General features: G+C 45.4%; 1 protein-coding gene across 10 annotated transcripts in view; it reads right to left on the reverse strand.

Annotated features, from left to right (window-relative positions):
- The window catches only part of LOC125722234 (NACHT, LRR and PYD domains-containing protein 12-like), a 174930-nt gene that overhangs the window by 106485 nt on the left and 42123 nt on the right, over window positions 1-26322 (reverse strand). For 6 of the 10 annotated variants that reach the window (XM_048998398.1, XM_048998400.1, XM_048998396.1 and 3 more), the window contains 4 exons: window positions 18273-18446; window positions 17751-17924; window positions 16869-17042; window positions 9775-9948 (listed from right to left, as the gene is read on the reverse strand). In XM_048998398.1, coding sequence (XP_048854355.1) covers window positions 9775-9948; window positions 16869-17042; window positions 17751-17924; window positions 18273-18446 — 696 coding nt within the window. Of the gene's footprint in view, window positions 1-7936; window positions 8008-9613; window positions 9661-9774; window positions 9949-16868; window positions 17043-17750; window positions 17925-18272; window positions 18447-26322 lie in introns of all 10 variants that reach the window. The other 4 variants (XM_048998403.1, XM_048998410.1, XM_048998408.1 and 1 more) reach the window with 4 other exon arrangements.

The raw sequence follows: 26322 nt of genomic DNA on the forward strand, positions 1-26322 counted from the left end.
GGACCATATAGTTTTATTACAACCTAGTAGTCTACCGAAAAGTCGATACTAATCATACATTTGAGTGACATAACTAAATAGACATATGTTGACACACAGACATAGATAAAAACAATTAAACTCTCTCTATGTGAAAATGACATGAGTCACACGTCCTCAATGTTAAAATATCCATGATTGTAAAAAATGACCATCGTTGCAATGTTATATCTCAGGTCTCAGATTACTTTGTTTAATGTCAATTTAATTGAAAAAAAAAAACATAGAAAAAGGCAAGCTTATTTGGCGACGTTTAGTAACCGACTAGCTGGTTAATGAGGACTATATCTGTACCTGACTTTCCTGTCAGCTCCTCGGGGATGGCTAATCTTCAAATTTTATTACAAATACTACAACTTTATTTTGTGCCTTGCTTAAAGTAAAATATCTACAGACTACTAAATACTGCGTTAATGGTGACATTTTTAAACTGATTCGCTTCTTTCGCCTCATCCTTCTTGTTATATGTGACGGGTGGGCGTGGTTGATCTAGCCGGCTCCCCATTGGCGGGTATTCGGTAGCTCCTGTGTCATGTGACGGGTAGAGGCGTAGGCAGCACCGCCATAGATTTGAAAGCCTGGATGCCTCGTTGGGTGATACGCCATATCGGTGCGGTAATTGTGAAATAGAGGATTCATAGATATCACTTAGTGAACCGACTGTTTTCGAAACTGCAACAACATGAGGAATGTTAAAACTAGAAAACAGGGAATCACGTTTCACAGGTAAAAAAATCTGCGGTACGGTCAAATAAGATACATAACATGGTCCATGGGGACGCATTTCTAGTGTGGAAACGGTCAGCGGTAGCCATGAGGCTCATCTGTCTGAGTTAGAGCAGCTGATGGTAAAGCTGGAATATGTCAACAGATAAAGTTACTGATCTGGAGGCGTGGTCCAGACGACAGAACATAAAGCTGATAGGCCTGCCGGAGGGTGCTGGAGGTGGCCGTCCTGTGGGCTTTCTGGCAAGTTCTATACCTTCTTTACTGGGCCCCAAACTTTTCCCTAAGCCTATAGAGATTGACCGCGCTCATAGACTGGGTGGAAGGCCGGTGGTGGATTCGACTCGCCCTCGTGTCATGCTTGCGAGGATTCATAATTTCCAAGTAAAAGAGCGGATTCTGCAGTTGGCATGAAAGCAGTACCCGTTGAAGTACAACGGAAAACAGATCCACATTTTCCCGGATTTTCCTGCGGAGCTAATGAAACAACGGCAGCTCTTTGATGGGGTGAGAGAGAAGCCGAAGCAGGCAGGGACCCGAATAGGATTTCTGTATCCAGCACGCCTCCGGGTCCCCCAGGGAACCACCTCGTCAGTGTTCAGCACTCCTGAGGAAGCAGAGACATTCGCGAATACACTGCAGATCGGGTGAAGTAACCAGCCCATCACCTGCCAGATCGCTCATTTAGCTGCCTTTTCAAAATGGAAACGGACGCATTGTGCATATTGCAAAGGCACCGGACACTTAGTTATGTAGTTAAATCTTAGCTCCGCCCCTAGTAAGTTTTGTATTCTTATAGTACGCTCTATGTTTGTAAGCCGAGTTCCGGTAATTTATAACACAAACTGGAACTACACTGTTATTATATGCTTTTGTTACTCGTTTATCAGAGGGGAAGCAAAGCAAACCAAGATTAGTTAAAGTTAGCGGTGTGTTTACTACCTTCATAATAATTAACCTTGAGTAACCCTGGTTGGTGTATGGGGGTTTTTCCTTGTTCTTAGGGATGAGGGAACGTGGTGGGAGTGAGTTTGTTTAAGTGTGTGTGTGCTTTTCTTTTTTGGTTGTCATATTTTTATTTTGGGGCAAATTATTACGTCGCTGCTGCTATAATACAGTTTATTTTTCTGTGGTACACAGAGGTTATGGTGCTTCATCTTACTTTAGTGAGTTGGAATGTCCACAGTCTCGGGAACCCGGTTCAGCGTGCTAAAGTGTTTTCACATCCTAAGTCTCTCTATTCCAACATTGCGTTTCTCCAAGACACGCATATTAGACCCGCTGAATGCGGTCGACTACGATGCAGCTGGCCGGATCAGATATTTCAGTCCACGTTTTCCAACAAAGCCCAGGGGGGATTGCCATTGTCCTTAAAAAAGGGCTGCCTTTTAAACACATTTCTACAGTGTGTGACCCGGGTGGCCGATTTATTACTGTAACTGGGCATTACATTCTTTTCATTTGACGTTACTAAATATCTATGGCCTAAATATTGACTATAAACCGCATGATATTTCTCAAACACATCTGATAATTGCAGGAGATTACAATATAATTCTTGATCCGTATTTAGATAGATCGTCACAAAAGATGACCAGCCCCACTAACTCCGCAGGTGTCCTAAACAATCTAATTAGCACTATGAACCTGGTAGACATTTGGAGGATCCAACATCCTACGAGCAGAGAATATTGTTTTTTCTCAAATATACACAAAACATGCTCTCGTATAGATTACTGTCTGTTAGACGCAAAGCTCCTATCTAATGTTATAGATTCAAAATATCACAATATCTTGATATCTGATCATGCTCCAGCTTCTATTATTGTAGATTTTCAAATTCCCAGGCAGTAATTTCAGTGGCACTTGCACCGTCATTATCTGCAGACGAAGGCTTTTGTGCAGGCTTTGTCAGAAAAAATTACGGACTTTATACAAACTAATGATACTAAAGATGTCTCCCACTCTACCATGTGGGAAACATGCAGGGTTGTTTTCAGAGGCCACATCACTGCAGCTGAAGCATCATTACAGAAATCTAGAAGGGCCTGTCTGGAGCAAATAGATTCTGAACTTTCTCAGTTGGTGTGTTATAAAAACACTGGGGATTCTCAAACACTGCAGAACATTCTTAAACACACACTTCTAGCTCGACAGGTCAGAGGGCAGCGAGCCAGTAGGGCCACCCGCAAAATTAAAGCTCACTTAGGGGGATTTATAACTCAACCCAGCTTAATAAATGACTGCTTTAGAGAATATTATAGCGAATAGTATAGTTCTAAGGCTAAAGGAGAAGTAGATACTTGGTTAAAAGATCTAAACATACCAAACCTTGATCAGGCCTTGAGAGAGGCTCTGAACTCAGAACTCACTGTGAATGAAATCATGGACTCCATTAGATCATTACAAAACGGAAAATGCCCAGGTCCAGATGGTTTCGGGATCGAATTTTACAAGAAATTTGCTGTACAGGCAGCTCCACTTTTACACAGAATGTTCTCTCATTCAGTCAAAGTTAAAACATTCCCCCCAAACACTGTATGATGCAAACATTTCACTGTTGCTAAAGGCAGAGCCCCCCCCCCAGCACACCACTTCTGGTTATGCCCTAAACTTAGGGATGTTTGGTGTTCCATATTTAAATGGTACTCTGATGTATTTAACACCAATTTGTTGCCGGACCCTGAAACGGCGTTATTTGGGTATTCAGCTGCAGTGGAGTATACTGATCATAACATCAGTCCAGTCATGGTATATGGTATGGTGATCGCCAAGAGGTGTATTGTGAAACTGTGGGAAGCAGAGTGTGGCCCCTGTTTTGTGTGCTTAAGGGAACTCCTGGGAGTTCTCCATGGTGAGAGGGTAAGATATGATCTGTCAGGCAGCACTGAAAGCTTTATCAGAATATGGATCCAATACTGCAGTTTATGGATGAGAAAGGAAACCCCAGACAGATGAGGTTCATGCTGATTATCACCCCTTTGTACCTTTACAGAGTCTGCAGCATAATTCTTAGAACATAGTGCCTGTTGCCCCCCCCCCCTTTTATTTATTATTATTTTACTATTATAATTTTTTTTGTGCTTTACTTGTTAATGGGAATTAGTTGTGGGGGGTGTATGGTATGTGTTGGTTGTTTGTTTTTTATGTTATTTATCTGAAAATTATAAATAAATGCATTAAAAAAAATTAAAAACAATGACAAGATGCAAACAGTGTGAGCTGCAGTGAACATAAAATACATACCTGGCAACCTCTCTAACTCCTGTTTGGACCCCAGAGCATCTGCCACTCATGACCTTCACTGCTTTGGCCACCAGCTTCTCTCTGTATTCCAGCCCATACTTATCCAGACATAGAATAGAATAGAATAGAATAGAGTAGAATAGAATAGCTACTTCATTGTCATTCAGAACATACATCGGTTAGTGCACATCAGAGCAAAATTACGTTGCATTGACTCATCGGCCCAGCAGAGTGAATTAAAAAGAATATAAAGCGGAATTAACATAGAATATGCATAAAAATATATTAACAGCACTATAGCAGCAAACACCAGTGTACATCGCAGTTTCAGACATATTGCACTAGACAATTAAAAAAAAGCAGCTCTTGAAAGAGACGTGTGGATGGATGGAGAGAGACGGAGTGGGGGGGGGGGGGGGGCAGCCATGAGGTATTGAGAGTTCAGGAGTCTAATGGCTTGAGGAATGGAATGAAACTCTTAGAGAATCTGACTGTCCTGGTCCTGATGCTGCAAAGCCTCTTCCCAGAGGGCAGCAGGGCGAACAGTCTGTGGTGGGGGTGGGCGGAGTCTCTGATGATGGCATGGGCTCTGCTGAGACAGTGTTTATGCACAATGTCCTGGATGGATGGAAGAGAAGTCCCGATGATCCTCTCTGCAGGCCTCACCACTCTCTGCAGCCATTTCCTGTCTGAGGCTTTCGAGCTGCCAAACCAGATGGAGATACAGCTGGTCAGCACGCTCTCTATGGTGCCTCGGTAGAAGGTGCTGAGGATGGGAGAGGAAAGCTCTCTTCATCCGGCCCAGGAAGTGCAAACGCTGCTGAGCCCGTTTAACCGGTGATGTTGTGTTTGGTGACCAGTCCAGACTGTCAGTTATCTGCACCCTCAGGAATCTGATGCTGCTGACCACCTCCACAGCACTGTAGTCAGTGACGACTGCTGAATGACTGGGCTGTTTCCTCCTGAAGTCCATGATCATCTCCTTGGTCTTCTCCACATTCAGGATCAGGCTGTTGTCACTGCACCATCCCACCAGTCTCTTCACCTCCTCTTTATAGGGCAGGTCGTCGCTGTTCCTAATGAGACCCACTAATCTACTTTGGATTATGCCTGAACACCACCTCTCACCCCCCTATCACAGACGCCCCGCCATAACACTGCCTTAATATATTACCTGCACTGAAGCCCGTTTGGAGTGAGGTGTTTCAGTGCTGCTCCGGTCTCCTCCCACAGTCCAAAGGTGTGCAGGGTTGGCTGATCGGCGTCTCTGAATTGGCCCTGTACTTGTGTGAGTGTGGCTGAGTGAGTGTGTGTGACCTGCGGTGTCTTGGCGCCCCCCAGGGTTGGTTCCCGCCCAGCGTTGGTTCCCACCTGCGCCTGTTGTTCCTGGGATAGGCAATTCTATATTATTCTATTATAAATTTATATTTAGTTACATCAAAGGCGTTTGGGTAGCTTGCAAACCCTACAGACTATATACAAGGTAATAAAACTCTTACATACATGTAAATGCGTGTGCAGATTTGTCTCGAACTGAAAATGTCACAGCAGCCAGGAGACAATTCTGTGAATTGACGTGTCCAGTGGATGTAAGAAATATGGCAGCAGTTTGATAGAGAGACATTTTAACTGACTACAGTTACTTTATAGAATGTTAATCTACAATAGCAAATGAATCCAATGCTGGATTGTCAATGGATGTCTGTGTATATTTTTACACGTCTGTTATTAATGATAATGCATGGAGATAAATTTAGTAGCTTTTGCCAGCCGGGCGTGGGAGGGGTTCAGTATCTATCTATGTATCAATTTATCTGAGTCAGACAGATAAGTGAGGGTAGAGGAGTAAGGGTGCCTGGGCACCTGCCCGTTCTGTCTGATGGGGGCATAACCAGACCTTTTACAGTGGAGTGGGGGTGGCAAGGCTGCCTGGGCACCTGCCTATTCTGTCTGACAGGGGCATAATCAGACCACTTACAGTGGGGTGGGGGTGGCAAGGCTGCCTGGGCACCTGCCCGATATGTCCGACGGGGGCATAACCAGACCATTTACAGTAGGGTGGGGGAGGGGGGTAAAGGGACCCTGGGCACCTGCCCGTTCTGTCTGATGGGGCATAACCAGCCCTTTTACAGTGGGGTGCGGGTGGCAAGGCTGCCTGGGCACCTGCCCGATATGTCCAACGGGGGCATAACCAGACCATTTACAGTGGGGTGGGGGAGGGGGGTAAGGGACCCTGGGCACCTGCCCGTTCTGTCTGATGGGGCATAACCAGACCATTTACAGTGGGGTGGGGGTGGCAAGGTTGCCTGGGCACCTGCTCGTTTTGTCTGACGGGGAATAACCATAACTTTTACAGTGGGGTGGGGGTGGCAAGGGTGTCTGGGCACCTGTCCATTCTGTCTGACGGGGGCATAACCAGACCTTTTACAGTTGGGTCGGGGTGGCAAGGGTGTCTGGGCACCTGCCCCTTCTGTCCGACGGGGGAGTAACCAGACCTTTTACAGTGGGGTGGGGGTGGCAAGGGTGTTAATTATTTAAGAGAACAAATTTCATTATTTATTGAAATATATTAATAATAATTTTATTTACTTTAATCCACTGAAGCAAGATAGTAACAGGACATAATTATATTTTCCAGTTTTTTTTCGGTCTGTTATGTCTCCAGTTAAATGATTATTATATACATTGATTGACAGTCATTGTGTCAGTTATGTTCAGATGCAGTAATACAGTGAATTTAACTTAATCCAGCAGATTGTGGTTTCATTATGTTACTCAGTTATGCTTTGGGTGACGCTGAAGCAGGACATTAATAGGACAGAACAGAAAGCCTTTATTGTGATTGTACAGGGAGGAAATACAGTAAATGGACATAAATATATAATATATAAAATGTACATATACAGGGGAGAGGGGATAGCCCCCCCCCAATCAGGATTACATTTCATTATACTTTAGTGAAAGAAAAAAACATATTAAACTATATTTTTCATGTTATTCAGCTCACTGAACACAGTTATTTATTTTTTGTCAAACATACAGTCCTGTGCAAAAGTCTTAGTCAGTCCAAAGAAATGTTTAAAGCTGTTTATCTGGGTAGCAAGTGCACTTTGGCTTAGAACAAAAAACACAATTTAACATTAGAACGTGGGCAAATTGAGTAACACAATAAACACTAGTAATAATTTCTTCTGTTTTCTAAAAAGTTACTGATATCTAGTTGGATGGCTAGATGAACACCGCTTCAGGTCCCAAACTTCTCCTCAGGGGCACCTCAGCCGTTCCATGATTTTGTTAAATTTCACCAACAGCTCAATTAAATAATTAAATATATTGGTTTAAAAGTCAGTGAGAGATTGATTAGCTGTATGAGGTGTGCCAGTGGCCAAGTCAATTTAGAGTGGGGAGTAAAAAAGGATTATAAAAGGTTAAAAAGCAGAGATTTTACCTTTTTGCCAGGAGAACCAGCAACACATTAAAGTGACACTGAGGAGTTTCTATAAACCCAAATCCCTGGATAGAGGGACTCAGTGAATGAGGAGGTGAATCTGTGCAGGGGGGTCAGTCCATCAGAGGAGACTCTGTAGAAGGACAGAGCACCAGCCCCCCAGTCCAGATACACTCCTACTCTGCGGGAGCCCGAGGGCTCTGTGGGTATGAGAGTCTCTTTATTATTGTGACAGACAGAGTATCTGTCAGTATCACAGCACAGACTCCATGACTTGTCATTGAATCCAAGCCAACAGTCATAACTCCATCCTTTCCTCTCGATTCCTTTATAAGTCACTGCTATCCAGGCTGCATCTCCATCCCACTCAGCCTCCCAGTAACAGCGGCCAGTCAGACTCTCTCTGCACAGAACTTGATCCCAGCTGTCAAATCTCTCTGGATGATCAGGATATGGCCGCTCTGCCCCCCCTGTCACCTTCCTGTTCCCCCCTGACAGAGACAGGAATCTGTTTGCTGTGTTCGGGTCCAGCGTCAGCTGGCAGGAATCTGTAGGCAAGAGGAAGAATTATTAATCCCATCAGGCCGCCTGTACTTTATGTTTCTGTACGATATAAAAACAGCACAGCTTCCCCTAACGAAGCGGGAACTGAAGCTTATGAAACATAAAGTGGGCGCGCGACGGCGGCGGGAAGAGTCGCGAGCTAAACTAACAGCTTAATTAATTTAATTAAAAAATGACAAAGCAGCGACATTCCTCAGACATATTCATCACAAGCATATTTACCACAAAACGGCACCAGAGATCAATACTAAAGTCAGTGTCCTTCCTTCAAACCGCTAATTCCGTCGCATGTGGCTCGAAAATGGCCATCAATAACAGAATATTTAAGTAATATTATTACATGTTTAAAGTGATATTTAATAAACTTTTAGACCTGGATTCTGATACAAAACGATGATTCCGGCACAGATCGTGCATCATAAAAAACAGGAAGGTTCTCATTAATTCAGAAAAATATCGCTCAGAAAAACGGGAATTATTATCTCATTAATTCGGAAAAACAGATGAATTTTTTTCCCAGATGAATGCAATACGCTTCCATAACGAACCGCTTACCGCGCGCGCGACTCTAGATGCGGCTCCGCTGCCGTGAGCCCCTCATCTCGCGCACGCACGCGGCCGCTCTAATCTGTTAACATGGGCGCCGAAATGAAATTGATATTTTCCGCCGCACATCCAATGTATCCCGGGTGCAAATTTCTTTTAGCACCGTGGATCGGGATAATTTTAATATTCATGAATGATGCCCTACATGATTGACTGGCTGATTAATATTTATGAGAGGGGCACTACCTGATTGACCATTGAACATCGACATGTGCTGCCTGTTTCTTCTGCCTTAGGCAGGGGCGTCCAAATCCAGTCCTGGGGGGCCGGAGCCCTGTGTAGCAAAGTTCTTTCCCTGGTCCACCATCAATAATTCAGCTCAAGAGCTGTGTGGTTATTAGCAGAAGGAGATGAATCAGGTGTGTTAAATGAGGGGAAATCCAAAAATGTGCAGGACTCTGGCCCTCCAGGACTGGATTTGGGCTCCCCTGGTTTAAGGGATTCAGTGACCAATCAGTAATATTCTCTCATGAATATTAATGATTGTTACAGAACCACCCTGTAACAATGCAAATTCACATTCCGCACTTGCGGAGAGAGTCCGGTCTCACTGCCTACAGGTGCCTCCTTAGGACAATACTAACGAATCTCACACAGAAAACACATACACTCACGGCATCCGCAAAAAGAACAAATGCAAAGGATTATTTTTTTTGTGAAATTAAAGATGTATAACTAATTCAGAATATATTTAACCATCCTACACTCCCACACAAACACGAAGAACATACAAGCAGCTATAAAGCATTTGTAAAAAATATTTTTAAAAACGATTAAATGAATTGATAGTGTTTTGGTGATGATTTTGATTTTTTGTTTCTCGTTTGGATGTTTGTCTAAAATGACATGAAACTCACCTAAACACAAACATGGAAATCCATCTACACACAGTGCAAATAGCCACACTCATCACAACAATTGTGTGAATACAACCATGACATAGTATTAATGGTATTATTAATAAAAACATGCAAAGACACTTACATTTCTGTAAGCCTGGTCTGGTCCTGCACTCTCCACTGTGATCCACACTACAGGAGAAGCAGAATGACATAGTACTGCTGTATCCATTTATTAATTGGTGCCTCTTCTTCACATACATGCATAAGTATCTGTAGCGTGTCAGACACACACTCTGTACTCACTGCAGCTTCTCCAGTTTACAGCTGGGATCCTCCAGTACAGCAGAGAGCAGCTTCACTCCTGAATCTCCTGGGTGATTGTAGCTCAGGTCCAGCTCTCTCAGGTGTGAGGGGTTTGACCTCAGAGCTGAAGCCAGGGAAGAACAGCCTTCTTCTGTGACTCTACAGCCTGACAGCCTGCAGAGAGAGAGACAGAAACTCCCCAATAAATAAGATCACCTCACCATTACAAGCATTACTCTTAAGCAAAAGTGACTCCTCTAATAAATATTTCAATAATCACGCAAAAGTAACATCTTTTGAACATTTTATAAGAACCTATACTTCAGAACAAGAACCAGATCCAATTGATACAGAATCATTTTTAAATAATCTAGACTTACCCATATTAACCAATGAAACAGCAGATGCCCTTGATGCCAGAGGTGGAGATTTCAGGTCCAGAGAGTACAAATCCAGACCAAGATTTTGTTTCAACCAACCAGTTGAATATAAAGAGTCACAGAGTACTCAACTTGGTCTGGATTTGTACTCCTTGCACCTGAAATCTCCACCTCTGCTTGATGCACCATTAACATCAGAAGAACTCCATAAGGTCCTCAACCAAATGCCTAACAACCAATCGCCAGACCGGATGGTTACCCTGCAGAAATCTATACACATTTTTGGGGCATATTATCTCCACTCTACAATAGACTGGTAAGAGAAATTAAGCATACAACACAAATCCCATCGTATGAGTGCAGTGACCATTACAGTGTTATTGAAACCTGATAAAGAGCCAACACAACCCTCCAGTTACCCGCCACTCTCACTCATGAATACAGACTTGAAAATCATTATAAAAGCTCTCGCCACTCAGTTACAGACAGTCATTCCTATTATAATCCATCCTGATCAGACATATTTCATCAAGACAAGACATGCCTCGGACAACATCCATAGATTATTTAATTTAATCAATGCTGCTCAGCATACCCATACTAAAACCATGATTACATCATTAGACGCAGAAACGGCATCTGACAGTCAGTTGGACATTCCTCTTTAATATATTGCATAGATTTGGCTTTGGAGAGTCGTTCAACCACTGGGTTAAAATACTGTACATCTCACCCAAAGCTACAGTGTCACAGATGGGATCACATTACCTGCATTCACACTCCGACGGGGAAGACGGCCTGCATGCCCACTCTCTCCTTCATTGTTTGCCATCTTCATAGAAACACTTACGGCAGCAATATGTCAGGATAGTGAAATAAATTGAATTCATACTAATAATACAAAATTAGTCTCTATGCAGATGATATCTTGCTGTTTTTACAAAACCCTCAACCCTCAATATCTATCCATCCATTTTCCAATTTGCTTACCCAACTGGGTCGCGGGGGATCCGGAGCCTATCCCGGAAGCAATGGGCACGAGTCAGGGAACAACCCAGGATGGGGGTACAGTCCATCGCAGGTCACATTCACACACCATTCACTCACACATGCACACCTATGGGCAATTTAGCAAATCCAATTAGCCTCAGCATGTTTTTGGACTGTGAGGGGAAACCGGAGTACCCGGAGGAAACCCCACGACAACATGGGGAGAACATGCAAACTCCACATACATGTGACCCTGGCGGAGAGTCAAACCCAGGTCCCAGAGGTGTGAGGCAACAGTGCTAACCACTGCACCACCATGCCGTCCTCAATATATTAAATTTTAATTTTACCTGCTCACAGTGCACCATGCGTGTCACAGATAATTATCTGCAGGCTCTGTGGCCCTGTTTACCTGTTCACAGTGCACCATGGGTGTCACTTGTAATTATGTTCTCTATAGGTGACAGATCTGGACTGCAGGCAGACCAATTCAGCACCCGGACTCTTCTCCCATGAAGCCATGCTGTTGTAATATCTGCAGTATGTGGTTTTGCATTGTCCTGCTGAAATACACAAGGCCTTCCCTGAAACAGACGTCCTCTGGAGGGGAGCATATGTTGCTCTAAAACCTTTATATACCTTTCAGCATTCATAGTTCCCTCCAAAACATGCAAGCTGCCCATACCGTATGCACTTATGCACCCCCATACCATCAGAGATGCTGGCTTTTGAACTGAACGCTGATAACACGCTGGAAGGTCTCCCTTCTCTTTAGCCCGGAGGACACGGCGCCCTTCATTACCAACAAGAATGTCACATTTGGACTCGTCTGACCATAGAACACTTTCCCACTTTGAAACAGTCCATTTCAAATGAGTCTTGGTCCACAGGACACGACGGCGCTTCTGGACCATGTTCAGATATGGCTTCCTTTTTGCATGATAGAGCTTTAGCTGGCATCTGCAGATGGCACGGCGGATTGTGTTTACCGACTGTGCTTTCTGGAAGTATTCCTGGGCCCATTTAGTAATGTCATTCACACAATCATACTGATGAGTGATGCAGAGTCGTCTGAGGGCCTGAAGACCACGGGCATCCAATACAGGTCTTCGGCCTTGTCCCTTACGCACAGAGATATCTCCAGTTTCCCTCAATCTTTTGATGATGTTATGCACTGTAGATGATGAGATTTGCAAATCCTTTGCAATTTGACATTGAGGATCATTGTTTTTAAAGTATTCCACAATCTTTTTATTCACTCTTACACAGATTGGAGAGCCTTTGCCCATCTTTACTTTTGTGAGACTCTGCCTCTCTAAGACATCCCTTTTAATCCTAATCTGGATACATACCTGATATCAATTAACTTAATTAGTTACTAGATGTTCTCCCAGCTGAATCTTTTTAAACTTTCTTGCTTTTTCAGCCACTTGTTACCCCTGTACCAACTTTTTTGGGACATGTAGCAGGCATCAAATTTTAAATGAGCTCATTTACTGGATAAAGGTCTACAATTTCCCAGTTTGGACATTTGTTATGCTATCTATGTTCTGTTAGGAATAAAATATATGCTCATGTGTGATGCCCGGCCCGTCCGCTCCTTGTGTGTGCCATGCCCCCTAATTACCCACGTGTGATTCCCTGATCGTGCCCAGCCATGTCTTGTTATCTTTTGCTTTGTCTGATGTATTTAAGTCTCTGGCGTGCCTGAACCCCTTGTCTGTCATTGATGTCGGTTGCCGTCCTATGTTCCCTAACACGGATCTCCTGATTAAACCCCCATTCGTCCCGTATCCTGCCTGTTGCCTGCTTTTTGATCGCTCTCTGAGCCGTCCAAGCCTGGAGGAGATTCCAGGAGACAGGCAGATATTCAAGGAGAGCTGGACAGGGCCGTAGAAGGTCCTTAACTCATCAGCAGGACCGGTATCTGCTCCTTTGTGCAAGGAGAAACAGGATGAACACTGCGGGAGCCCTACAAAATGACCTCCAGCAGGCCACTGGTGTGAATGTTTCTGATTGTTTGGTCAGAGACAGACTTCATGAGGGTGGCTTGAGGGCCCAACGTCCTCTAGTGGGTCCTGTGCTCACTGCCCAGCACCATGGAGCTCGATTGGCATTTGCCATAGAATACCAGAATTTGCAGGTCTGCTACTGGTGCCCTGTGCTTTTCACAGATGAGAGCAGGTTCAGTCATTTAACTTAAACTCCACACACCTAGAGATGTAACCCAACATCCTACTGGCCTTTTTAATTGCTTCTCCACACTGGTGAGAGTGGGACATGGAAGCATCAACATACACACCAAGGTCTTTATTCGGATTTATTCAGTTCATATTCAGCTACCTTTATTTCAGTGGGACCCATAAAATATCTGTATTTTATATTTCTGCTCCCTGCATACGTTAAATTTCATCTGCCAGGTGTCAGCCCAGTCACTAATTAAATCAAGATCCCATTGTAGCTTCTGTGCTGCTAGTTCAATATCTGCTATAGTACACCATCCACCTTGGTGTCATCTGCAAATTGAACTAGTTTACTGTATGCACTGGTGTCAATATTATTAATGTAAAGGAACAATAGTGGTCCTAAAATTGAACCCTGCGGTACCCCACTATGAACGCAGGCCCACTGTGACATTGTGCCTCTAATAACTACCTGCTGCTTCCTGTCTGTTAACCAGTTTTCTATCCAAACTGCTACAGTTCCTAAAATCCCTGCAGCTTTGAGTTTAAGCAAGAGTTGTTTGAGGGGGACAACATCAAAGGCCTTCTGCAAATCTAAGTACTTTATGTGATCAATTTCTCTTGTAGCTTCCTCAAAGAACTGAAGTAGATTAGTTGAACGGGATCTACTTCTCCTAAATCCATGTTGGCTACCCCTCAGAATGTTATTTGTATCCAGGTAATCTACCATTTTCACTTGTATTATAACTACTATTACTTTTCAAATTATGCAAGTTAAAGTAATTGGCCTGTAGTTTGCTGGATTACATCTATCCCCTTTTTTGAATATGGGTGTTATATTAGTATAATTCGAATCATAAGGTACCACGTGCAAATAAGGATTTCAGAAACAGTAAAGTTAAAGGTTGGCTAATAATATCCCTCATCTCTTTATAAATTATAGGTAAGATGCCACCAGGGCCCTGTGATTTATTTATTTTGAGTTTAGCCAGGCTTTGTACCACATCAGCCTCAGTTATACATACATGCCCTCCGCAATTATTGGCACCCCTTTGTACAAGGGGTAAGAAAAAATCCACCTTCTGGTGAAGGTGCTTCATCTCACACGGAAAAAATGAGAAAAATCCAACCTTTAATTAAAATCAATTTATTTGAAGAAAAATCAAATCCTTCATCAAGAAATAATTATTTTTAACAAAAACACATGAGCCACGATTATTGGCAGCCCTGCAAATTATAGTGAACGCAATGTAACTGAAGCATATTTCCCATGTAAATTATACATCTTTGAGTTGATTGGGGTGAATAAGAACCTTCAAGCTGTAATCCATGACTTCCTGAGTAACTGGGGTACAAACATGAGGAGACACAGAGGCCAAATTCCCTTAGTCATCCATCAACATGGGAAAGATAAGAGACACACAGACCAAATGAGGGAGAAGTGTGCTGACTTCATTAGTCAGGGAATGGGTATTAAAAAATAGCTACTCGCCTTAAAATGCCCATTTCTACTGTTAGGGCAATAATTTAAAAGTGGACATCAACTGGAACTGTTAGAAACTTGCCTGAAAGAGGACCCAAGTTTATTTTGCCCCCACAAACAGTGAGGAGGATCGTAAGAGAGGCAAAAAGTCCCCAAGGATGACTGTTAGTCAATTACCAGACAAAGTAAAATCTTCGGGTTACCACGTCTCCAAAAAACCATCAGACGCCCCCTTCATGCTAACAGACGTTTTGAAAGTTATGACAGAAAGAAGCTTTTTCTGCCAGTTACTTAAAATGTTAGTGCCAGGAGTTTGCAAAACATTATACAACTTTAACTGGAATCAAATTCAATGGTCTGATGAAACAAAAATGGAAGTTTTGGCAATAAACATTCAAGGTGGGTTTGGAGTAAAAAGAAGGATGGTTATAATGAAATGAACCTTATCCCAACTGTAAGATATGATGGAGGTTCTGTGATGTTGTGGAGCTGTTTTTCCTCCAAAAACCCTGGAAACCTCGTTAGGGTACATGGCACTATGGGGTCCATGAAATACCAGGACATTTTATATCAAAATTTGGCTGCCGCTGCCAGGAAACAAAAACTGGGCCTTCATTGGATCTTCCAGCAGGACGGTGATCCTAAGCACATGTCCAAATAAACATAAAAATGGTCAGCTGACCGCAGAATCAAGCTTCTGCCACCTCAGTCCCCTGACCTGAACCCCACTGAAAACCTGTGGGCTGAGCTGAAGAGGAGAGTGCACAAGAGAGGGCCGAGGACCCTGGGTGATCTGGAGAGATTCTGTAAAGAGGAATGGTCTCAGATGCCCTGCTCTGTATTCTCCAACCTTATAAAATGTTATAGGAGACTCAGTGCTGTTATACTGGCAAAGGGAGGCTGTACAGAGTATTAAAAGCAGGGCTGCCAATAATCGTAGCACATGTGTTTTCGTTAAAAATAATCATTTCTTAATGAAGGATTTGTTTTTCTTTGAATAAATTTATTTCAATGAAAGGTTGGATTTTTCTCATTTTTCAGTGTGAGATGAAGCTGCTTCGCCAAAAGGTGGATTTTTTTCTAACCCTTTTTACAAATCTTTACAAGGGGGCCAATAATTGTGGAGGGACTGTATATTGTTTATATTTTGTACTGTATTTGTACTAAATGGTGGTAAGTTAATCATGTCCTCTACTGTGAACACCCGTGTGAAATAATCATTAGACTCATTTACTATGTCCATCCATCCATTTTCCAAACCGCTTATCCTATTGGGTCGCGGGGGGTCCGGAGCCTATCCCGGAAGCAATGGGCACGAGGCAGGGAACAACCCAGGATGGGGGGCCAGCCCATCGCAGGGCACACTCACACACCTTTCACTCACACACCTATGGGCAATTTAGCAACTCCAATTAGCCTCAGCATGTTTTTGGACCGTGGGGGGAAACCGGAGTACCCGGAGGAAACCCCACGACGACATGGGGAGAACATGCAAACTCTGCACACATGTGACCCAGGCGGAGACTCGAACCCGGGTCCCAGAGGTGTGAGGCGACAGTGCTAACCACTGCACCACCATGCCGCCCCTATTTACTATATCAATTTTCATTTTCAATTATAAGGCCCTTACTATCCTGCAGATGAGTGAGTTCAGCTTTTAGAGCTCTTTTGGAGTTACAATATTGGAAGAAACTTTTAATGTCATCCTTAGCCTCCAGTGTAATCTTTACTTTCGACATTCCACTTACTGTAGCGAGTCTAATGTTATTTTTTCAATAAACCTCTAGACTTAGATACTCCTGCTTTATTTTGAAATCATTAGTTATTTTCTACTTTAGTATCTCCAGCGTACAGTGTGGAATACCCAGTAATGCTCACCTCACTACCCACAGTTTACAGTGTGGAATACCCAGTAATACTCACCTCACTACCTACAGTTTACAGTGTGGAATACCCAGTAAGACTGACCTCAGTATCTCCAGTGTACAGTGTGAAATACCCAGTTATACTGACCTCATTACCCCCAGTTTACAGTGTGGAATACCCAGAAATACTGACCTCAGTATCTCCAGTTTACAGTGTAAGTCCCCCAGTCCAGCAGAGAGCAGCTTCACTCCTGAGTCCTGCAGGTCATTGTTACTCAGGTCCAGCTCTCTCAGGGGTGAGGAGTTTGATCTGAGAGCTGAAGCCAGTGCCTCACAGCATTTCTCTGTGAGTTCACACCGACCCACCCTTAAAATAAGTAAACGCTTTTAAATCCACTTTTTACACTGCAGCACTGTATTCAAATGAGGAGAATAGGGACCATGACATAATGGATTTTCATAAAACAATTAAATTAAACTAAAAATCATTTTAACAATCATCCCGATTTTGTTTGGTGTCCATTATTTTTTGTCCATAACACGTTAAGGTCAACATGTTTATCTGTAACAGTGCTGTTAACTTTGCTAACCAACAGAAATGTTTTGCATGGATTATATGTGTCACGCCCAGCTCGTGCGATCCTCGTGTGCCACGCCCCCTCATTAACCACGTCTGCTGCCCCGATTCTGACCAGCTGTTTCCTGTTATTTCGGCTTGTCTTGTGTATTTCAGTCCATGTTCAGGTCTGTTTCCCTAGATCTGTCATTGATGTTGTGAGCCGTGTTTCCTCGTCTGCCCTTAATAAATCCCATTTGCTTGTCTTTACGGCTCCACTGCCCTGTCTGCCTGCTCCTCCGCTCAGCGGACATCACAATATGGTTGAATGGATGTTTCCTGCTTCACTGCTTAATTATTTCTAACATGGACCGAGGGCTGATAAGATTGTGGGATATAAGGAAGTAGGAGAAGAAAACAGAAGCTGTTTGTGTTTGTTTATTATGTAACTGCTGAAAGGCATTGTGGGTTTTCTTGGTGTCCCGTTACTTTTGTGTAAAATGCATATTCTGTACTCACTGCAGCTTCTCCAGTTTACAGCTGGGATCCTCCAGTACAGCAGAGAGCAGCTTCACTCCTGAGTCTCCTGGGTGATTGTAGCTCAGGTCCAGCTCTCTCAGGTGTGAGGGGTTTGACCTCAGAGCTGAAGCCAGGGAAGAACAGCCTTCTTCTGTGACTCTACAGCCTGACAGCCTGCAGAGAGAGAGACAGAAACTCCCCAGTAAATAATATCACCTGACCATTACAATTATTAAATAAATACAGACCTCAGTATCTCCTCCGTATAGTATGAAATACGCAGTAATACTGACCTCAGTACCCCCAGTGTACAGTGTGGAATATCCAGTAATACTGACCGAACAGTACCCCCCAGTTAACAGTGTGGAATACCCAATAATAAAGACCTCAGTACCCCCCAGTTTACAGTGTAGAATACCCAGTAATACTGACCTCATTACCCCCAGTTTACAGTGTGGAATACCCAGTAATACTGGCCTCAGTATCTCCAGTTTAGAGTGTAGAATACCCAGTAATACTGACCTCAATATCTCCAGTTTACAGTGTAAATCCCCCAGTGCAGTAGAGAGCAGCTTCACTCCTGAATCCTTCAGGTTATTGTCACTCAGGTCCAGCTCTCTCAGGGGGGAAGAGTTTGATCTTAGAGCTGAAGACAGCATTTCACAGTGTTTATCTATGAGATCACAGCTGTTCAGCCTGAAACAGAAAACACTTTAAGACACAGACATATACACATCCTACACATTAGTAAAATACAAAGCATTACAATAAGCATTTGTTTTCAGTATAATTAGCAGCACAGCTTACACTTCAAAATGAATTATAGTCTGCAGAGTGTTCTGTGTGTCCTGACAATCTGCTGCAGTCATATGATCACTAATTGTGAGTCAGTGCATCTTTGCTCAGAACTAGAGGTAAAAACATTAAGTACATATAGAGAATATATAGGAACACATCAACAGCAAGATGGACGTGAACCTCCCATAACAGTCAGACCAGTGCTTCCAGTGCAGTCCTTAGCCATCTTTCTGCCAGGTGTCCCTACACTCGACATGTATCACTGAAAGTAGGAGATGTGAACATTCCCATCAGCTAATGCAGCAGCAACTGGCACTTGGATTCCTGATCCCATGAGTAAAATCCTTTTTCTCCCTGTATTGTTATACCTGGGAACATGTTAAATCACCAATTACGTCTGGGTGATATGACGATATTATCGGTAATGAGCGTAATCAGACAAGTATCCCGGGGTTGATATCTGACAGTGACTAACCGGCGATTATCGTCTTTGCTGGGGAAACGCGCTTAGGCTACATACAAAGCAAGATAACAAAGGATTCATGATTTGCTTTCAGTTCAGCTCTCTAGCCAAAGATTCTGAAGCAGTTAAAAAGAAACATTGTACAGAATTTCACAAGCATTGTCCATTGCAGTAACCATGCGTTCGCCATTCTTGTAAGTTCAGTATTGTCACATCACCAACTTCTATCTCTGAGTCAGCAGCCAGAATGTCAGTCATTCAAGTGCAGCTTTCTGGTGGGGATTTTGAGCTTCCCAACTCAGTTTTTCATGTCTGAGTCTCAGGCACGGCTTTAAGTGTGTCCCCGACCCCGCCGTCTCGGTGGAGGACTCGCGGTCAGTGAAGTAGTTGGAGCCGCTAATGTTGTTTCAGTTTCCTGAATGAACACAGGTTTTTAAGCTGTGGCATCGCTCCCTTCCCTCTTTCCAATCATCATTTTGTTTCTGTCACTTTCTCTTGCACTGATTTCTCCTCCCAACATTGTTACTGGCGTTTTAGTAATAAATTAGTTCAGGACCACAACTTTGTACGATCTTTCTCCTTCTGGGAGGTGTGGAGGGAGAAAAAATCACAATTCAAGTCTCTCAGTCAATGGTGGGATGTCAGAAAAGTGCAAATTAAGCTCTTCTGCTAGAACTATGCTGCATATTTCCAGACTGAACTACAGAACCGGTTTAGACTGGAGGATGAGATCTTGCGGCTGTGCACAGGAGCAGAGCCTGGCAGGGTGGGAGATGCTGAGGCCCTGCAGAGGAACCGACTCCTGTTGAAAGACCTTCTGGTGGAGAGAGGGGCTGGGGCGTTGGCCCGGGCTGCTATACGAAGGAGACTGATATGGACGCCCCCACCGCGTATTTCTTTGGATTTGAGAAGCACAGGGAAGAGAGAAATACCTTTCGGCACTTCATCCTCCCCGATGGGCGTAGTATGTTTGACAAGCACAAGATTTTACGACACTCAATAGCCTTTTATGAGACCCTGTTCTGTGCTGAGGCCTGTGATCAGACAGTGGCTGATCACTTTCTTTGGGACTTACCAAGTCTTTCAGTCACAGACAGACATGAGCTGGAGGAGCCTTTGCCTCTGACAGAACTTACTGCTGCTGTCCATGAGCAGTCAGTCAGGAAAGCGCCAGGTCTGGACGGACTGACCGCGGAATTTTATGAATGTTTCTGGCCCCTGATTGGTGAAGACTTGTTCTGTGTTTTTCAAGAAAGTGTTGATATGGGCCTTCTTCCATCCAGCTGCCGGAGGGCTGTTCTAACGCTGCTGCCCAAGAAGGGGGATCTGGGACTTCTGAAGAACTGGCGGCCGGTCTCGCTTCTCGGTGTGGATTATAAGATCTTGTCCAAAGCTCTGACTAACCGGCTGAAAACATGTGTTTCAACGATCCAGTACATGCACTGGGATCAGTTTTACTGTGTACCAGAGCGTTCAATTTTTGATAACCTTTTTTTAGCGAGAGATTTTTTTGTCCTTTGTGTCAGAACGAGGTTTGGACGTAGGTCTGGTCTCTTTAGATCAGGAAAAGGCATTTGACAGAGTGGACCACACCTTTCTGTTTAAGACCCTTCAAGCTTTTGGTTTTGGTCCAAAGATTGTTTCTTACATTAGACTCTTGTACACCAATGTGTGGAGCCTCCTGAACATTAATGGCTCTCTCACCAGGCCTTTTCCTGTCACCAGAGGGATACGGCAGGGCTGTGGGTTGTCTGGGCTGCTGTACTCACTGGCGGTGGAGCCGCTGCTTCAGGCTTTTCGAAGGCGTCTCCAGGGAGCACCGGTACCTGGCATCAGCCTTGGGGGAGGAGTGACTGTTACACTTACTGCTTATGCAGATGACGTCACTGTTTTTATCAGGTCCAACACGGATATGGAGGTGCCTACAGCACTTCTTGGCGATTTCCAGCGTGCCTCTTCCGCTCACGTCAACTGGAGCAAAAGCGCCACGTACCTGCTGGGCCAGTGGTCCGGGTGGGGCCCTCCTCAGCTGCCACAGCAGTGTGTATGGGGCAAGGATGGCATCAGAATACTGGGTCTTTACCTGGGAACTGAGCGCTTCATGGAAAAGAATTGGAGCGGATTGGTTGACAGGATTACTGGACGACTTCAGCGTTGGAGGTGGATTTCGCCCCAGCTCTCATATCGAGGGAGAGTGCTGGTGATTAACAGTTTGGCTGCCTCCATGATGTGGCACCGACTCATGGTGCCGGACCCTCCGATGGACCTGCTGCATCAGGTCCAGAAGGGGTTTACTGATTTCTTCTGGAATGGGCACCACTGGCTCCCTTCGGGGATTCTTCATTTGCCAGTGTCTGAGGGAGGGCAGGGCCTGGTTCATCTGCTGAGCGAGGTCAGGGGGATGAGGCTCCAGTGTGCACAGACACTGCTTTACAGCACCGAACACCTGCCGTGGATGCATGTGGCCCTCGCCCTGCTCCGCAGCTGCGGAGGCCTTGCATATGATAAACAAATGTTTTTACTTCCTGTAGATGCACTTCAGCTTATTGGAGTGAGTGGTTTTTATGCTGCGGTGCTGAATGCTTGGCGCTTGTTCCGGGTGGCACCGATGGAGAACGACCACTATGGCCTCGAGGAACCATTGTTTAATGATTCCTTTGTTTCCTCGCGGCTGACACTTACAAATTCAGTCGATAAGATACTTGTGGAGTTGGGGGTCACAAGGGTAAAACATATTTTACATGCTGAGTCTGGGCACTTTTTGTCACCTGACTCACTTGCTACCCAAGTAGGGTTCCGGTCTGAGGGGCTGCTTGGGAACCTTTTACATGCACTTGAAGGTTCTTTTCCCCCAACCTTTCAGGAATATTTACAGTGGGTTCCGGGTCGAGGTGCGACCTGCCCTTCCTTCCCAGAACTGTGTGTTACCCCCTTGGTAGCTGTTGATCACAGTGACACTGGTCACATACTTTCCTTCCGGTACTTGCTGAATATCCGGTTCTCCCTGGCAGGGAGGAAACTCCTGTACCATGTTACCGTTAAGTCTTTTTTCTTTCATGACCTGAAAGGGAGGCCAGATACGAAGTGGAGGCCCATTTGCTGCTCCAGGGGAGTTTTTGCCGTCATGGAGGCTCCTTTATAAGAGACCGCTTCCCAAACGTTCAGGGGACCTCCAGTGGTGAATCCTGCACTGCATACTGCCCACCAACAGTTTTGTGTCTCGGTTTAATGCTGCTGTTGTGTCTCAGTGCTTGTACTGCAGTGAGCGTTACACTGTTTTCCATACCTTCTGTCACTGTGTCAGACTGGCACCACTGAGTGGGCTGCTGGGTCACTGGTCTGGGGATCATACTCACTGATGCTGTGTCTCAGTGTTTGTACTGCAGTGAGCGTGACACTGGTTTCCATACCTTCTGTCACTGTGTCAGACTGGCACCACTGAGTGGGCTGCTGGGTCACTGGTCTGGGGATCATACTCACTGATGCTGTGTCTCAGTGTTTGTACTGCAGTGAGCGTGACACTGGTTTCCATACCTTCTGTCATTGTGTCAGACTGGCACCACTGAGTGGGCTGCTGGGTCACTGGTCTGGGGATCATACTCACTGATGCTGTTTTTATTTTTGGTTGTAAATGTTCCAAACCTCGAATGGATAAATGTTGTCCACTTTGAAGTCTATACGTCTGTGTCAGGAGGGTCAGGACATTGACGTGTTGGACTTGTTTAAGACCCTGGTGGAGTCACGTGTTCATGTGGACTTTCTGTTTCATCAGGTGACGGACAATTTGGCTGTTTTTCGGAAATAATGGGTTTTCAACAAGGGACCTGTGATTATTTCTGCTGATGGAGTTTTGGTTTTTGCCTGGTGATTCACGCTGAGTTACTCTTCGGGCTGTGATTAGGATTGGCTGCTAACTGTTTAATAAAGGTGGTTAAAAGTAAAAAAAAAGTCTCTCTCTCTCTCTCATCTATGTGTCTGAATCAATCAATCCATCATTATTTATATAGCGTGTTTTAACCACAGCGTTTATAAAGTGTTTTGCAAACATTTAAAAAGAAAAAGAAAGAAATTCAAATAAGCTCAGAATAAATAACAATAAGCGAAAAAGAAATAAAAATAGAGTAAAAATGTTTTAGTAAAATAAAATTAAAAATAAAAAAATACCATCATAAAGGACTTTAACCACCCATGTCCTCTTTAGGGGCCCCTCCCTCAAAGGGGCCTCTATCCCCTATGTCTTCTGGGGGAAGCGACCGCCGCCCCACAATTACTGATATTAATAAAAGCATAAAATAATAAAACTGATTATCATAGATTATTATATGCGGTGGTGAAAAGATGCCTTTTCAGCCTAGTTTTGAAAGTACTGAGACATTCAGTAGCTCTCAGGTTTTCTGGGAGAGAATTCCAGAGTTTGGGCCCATAGTGACTAAAAGCGGCCCCCTACCTCCCCAACCGTGTTTTAGGAATAATCAGTAAATTACTGCCGGATGATCTGACTGATCTGCCTGTGACATACCTTACAGTCATGTTACTGAGGCAGGACAGAGCTAAACCACGTAAATATTTACAAATTAGCAAATGAACTTTAAAATCAGTCCTAGAAGACAGAGGAAGCCATTGCAGGGATGTGAGAGCAGGTGTGATGTGATCTCTGTGACTGGTGCGTGTTAACACTCCGCCAGCGGCATTCTGGGCCCGTTGTAGATGTGATCCCTGTGACTGGTGCGTGTTAACACTCCGCCAGCGGCATTCTGGGCCCGTTGTAGATGTGATCCCTGTGACTGGTGCGTGTTAACACTCCGCCAGCGGCATTCTGGGTCCGTTGCAGATGTGATCCCTGTGACTGGTGCGTGTTAACACTCCGCCAGCGGCATTCTGGGTCCGTTGTAGATGTGATCCCTGTGACCGGTGCGTGTTAACACTCCGCCAGCGGCAATCCGGGCCCGTTGTAGATGTGATCCCTGTGACTAATGCGTGTTAACACTTCGCCAGCGGCATTCTGGGGCCGTTGTAGATGTGATCCCTGTGCCTGGTGCGTGTTAACACTCCGCCAGCGGCATTCTGGGCTCGTTGTAGATGTGATCCCCGTGACTGGTGCGTGTTAACACTCCGCCAGCGGCATTCTGGGGCCGTTGTAGATGTGATCTCTGTGACTGGTGCGTGTTAACACTCCGCCAGCGGCATTCTGGGGCCGTTGTAGATGTGATCCCTGTGACTGGTGTGTGTTAACACTCCGCCAGCGGCATTCTGGGCCCGTTGTAGATGTGATCCCTGTGACTGGTGTGTGTTAACACTCCGCCAGCGGCATTCTGGGCCCGTTGTAGATGTGATCCCTGTGACTGGTGTGTGTTAACACTCCGCCAGCGGCATTCTGGGCCCGTTGTAGATGTGATCCCTGTGACTGGTGTGTGTTAACACTCCGTCAGCGGCATTCTGGGGCCGTTGTAGATGTGATCCCTGTGACTGGTGCGTGTTAACACTCCGCCAGCGGCATTCTGGGCCCGTTGTAGATGTGATCCCTGTGACTGGTGTGTGTTAACACTCCGTCAGCGGCATTCTGGGCCCGTTGTAGATGTGATCCCTGTGACTGGTGTGTGTTAACACTCCGCCTGCGGCATTCTGGGGCCGTTGTAGATGTGATCCCTGTCACTGGTGCGTGTTAACACTCCGCCAGCGGCATTCTGGGCCCGTTGTAGATGTGATCCCTGTGACTGGTGTGTGTTAACACTCCGTCAGCGGCATTCTGGGGCCGTTGTAGATGTGATCCCTGTGACTGATGCGTGTTAACACTCCGCCAAGCGGCATTCTGGGCCGTTGTAGATGTGATCCCTGTGACTGGTGTGTGTTAACACTCCGCCAGCGGCATTCTGGGCCCGTTGTAGATGTGATCCCTGTGACTGGTGTGTGTTAACACTCCGCCAGCGGCATTCTGGGCCCGTTGTAGATGTGATCCCTGTGACTGGTGCGTGTTAACACTCCGCCAGCGGCATTCTGGGGCCGTTGTAGATGTGATCCCTGTCACTGGTGCGTGTTAACACTCCGCCAGCGGCATTCTGGGGCCGTTGTAGATGTGATCCCTGTCACTGGTGCATGTTAACACTCCGCCAGCGGCATTCTGGGCCCGTTGTAGATGTGATCCCTGTGACTGGTGTGTGTTAACACTCCGTCAGCGGCATTCTGGGGCCGTTGTAGATGTGATCCCTGTGACTGATGCGTGTTAACACTCCGCCAAGCGGCATTCTGGGCCGTTGTAGATGTGATCCCTGTGACTGGTGTGTGTTAACACTCCGCCAGCGGCATTCTGGGCCCGTTGTAGATGTGATCCCTGTGACTGGTGTGTGTTAACACTCCGCCAGCGGCATTCTGGGCCCGTTGTAGATGTGATCCCTGTGACTGGTGTGTGTTAACACTCCGCCAGCGGCATTCTGGGCCCGTTGTAGATGTGATCCCTGTGACTGGTGCGTGTTAACACTCCGCCAGCGGCATTCTGGGCCCGTTGTAGATGTGATCCCTGTGACTGGTGCGTGTTAACACTCCGCCAGCGGCATTCTGGGCCCGTTGTAGATGTGATCCCTGTGACTGGTGCGTGTTAACACTCCGCCAGCGGCATTCTGGGCCCGTTGTAGATGTGATCCCTGTGACTGGTGTGTGTTAACACTCCGCCAGCGGCATTCTGGGCCCGTTGTAGATGTGATCTCTGTGACTGGTGCGTGTTAACACTCCACCTGCAGCATTCCGGGGCTGTTGTAGATGTGATCCCTGTGCCTGGTGCGTGTTAACACTCTGCCAGCGGCATTCTGGGCCCGTTGTAGATGTGATCCCTGTGACTGGTGCGCGTTAACACTCCGCCAGCGGCATTCTGGGACCGTTGTAGACTTGATTCCTGTGACTGGTGCGTGTTAACACTCTGCCAGCGGCATTCTGGGCCCGTTGTAGATGTGATCTCTGTGACTGGTGCGTGTTAACACTCCGCCAGCGGCATTCTGGGCCCGTTGTAGATGTGATCTCTGTGACTGGTGCGTGTTAACACTCCGCCAGCGGCATTCTGGGCCCGTTGTAGATGTGATCTCTGTGACTGGTGCGTGTTAACACTCTGCCAGCGGCATTCTGGGCCCGTTGTAGATGTGATCTCTGTGACCGGTGCGTGTTAACACTCCGCCAGCGGCATTCTGGGCCCGTTGTAGATGTGATCTCTGTGACTGGTGCGTGTTAACACTCTGCCAGCGGCATTCTGGGCCCGTTGTAGATGTGATCTCTGTGACCGGTGCGTGTTAACACTCCGCCAGCGGCATTCTGGGCCCGTTGTAG

The sequence above is a fragment of the Brienomyrus brachyistius genome, unplaced genomic scaffold (assembly GCF_023856365.1).
Source record: "Brienomyrus brachyistius isolate T26 unplaced genomic scaffold, BBRACH_0.4 scaffold37, whole genome shotgun sequence".
NCBI lineage: Eukaryota > Metazoa > Chordata > Actinopteri > Osteoglossiformes > Mormyridae > Brienomyrus > Brienomyrus brachyistius.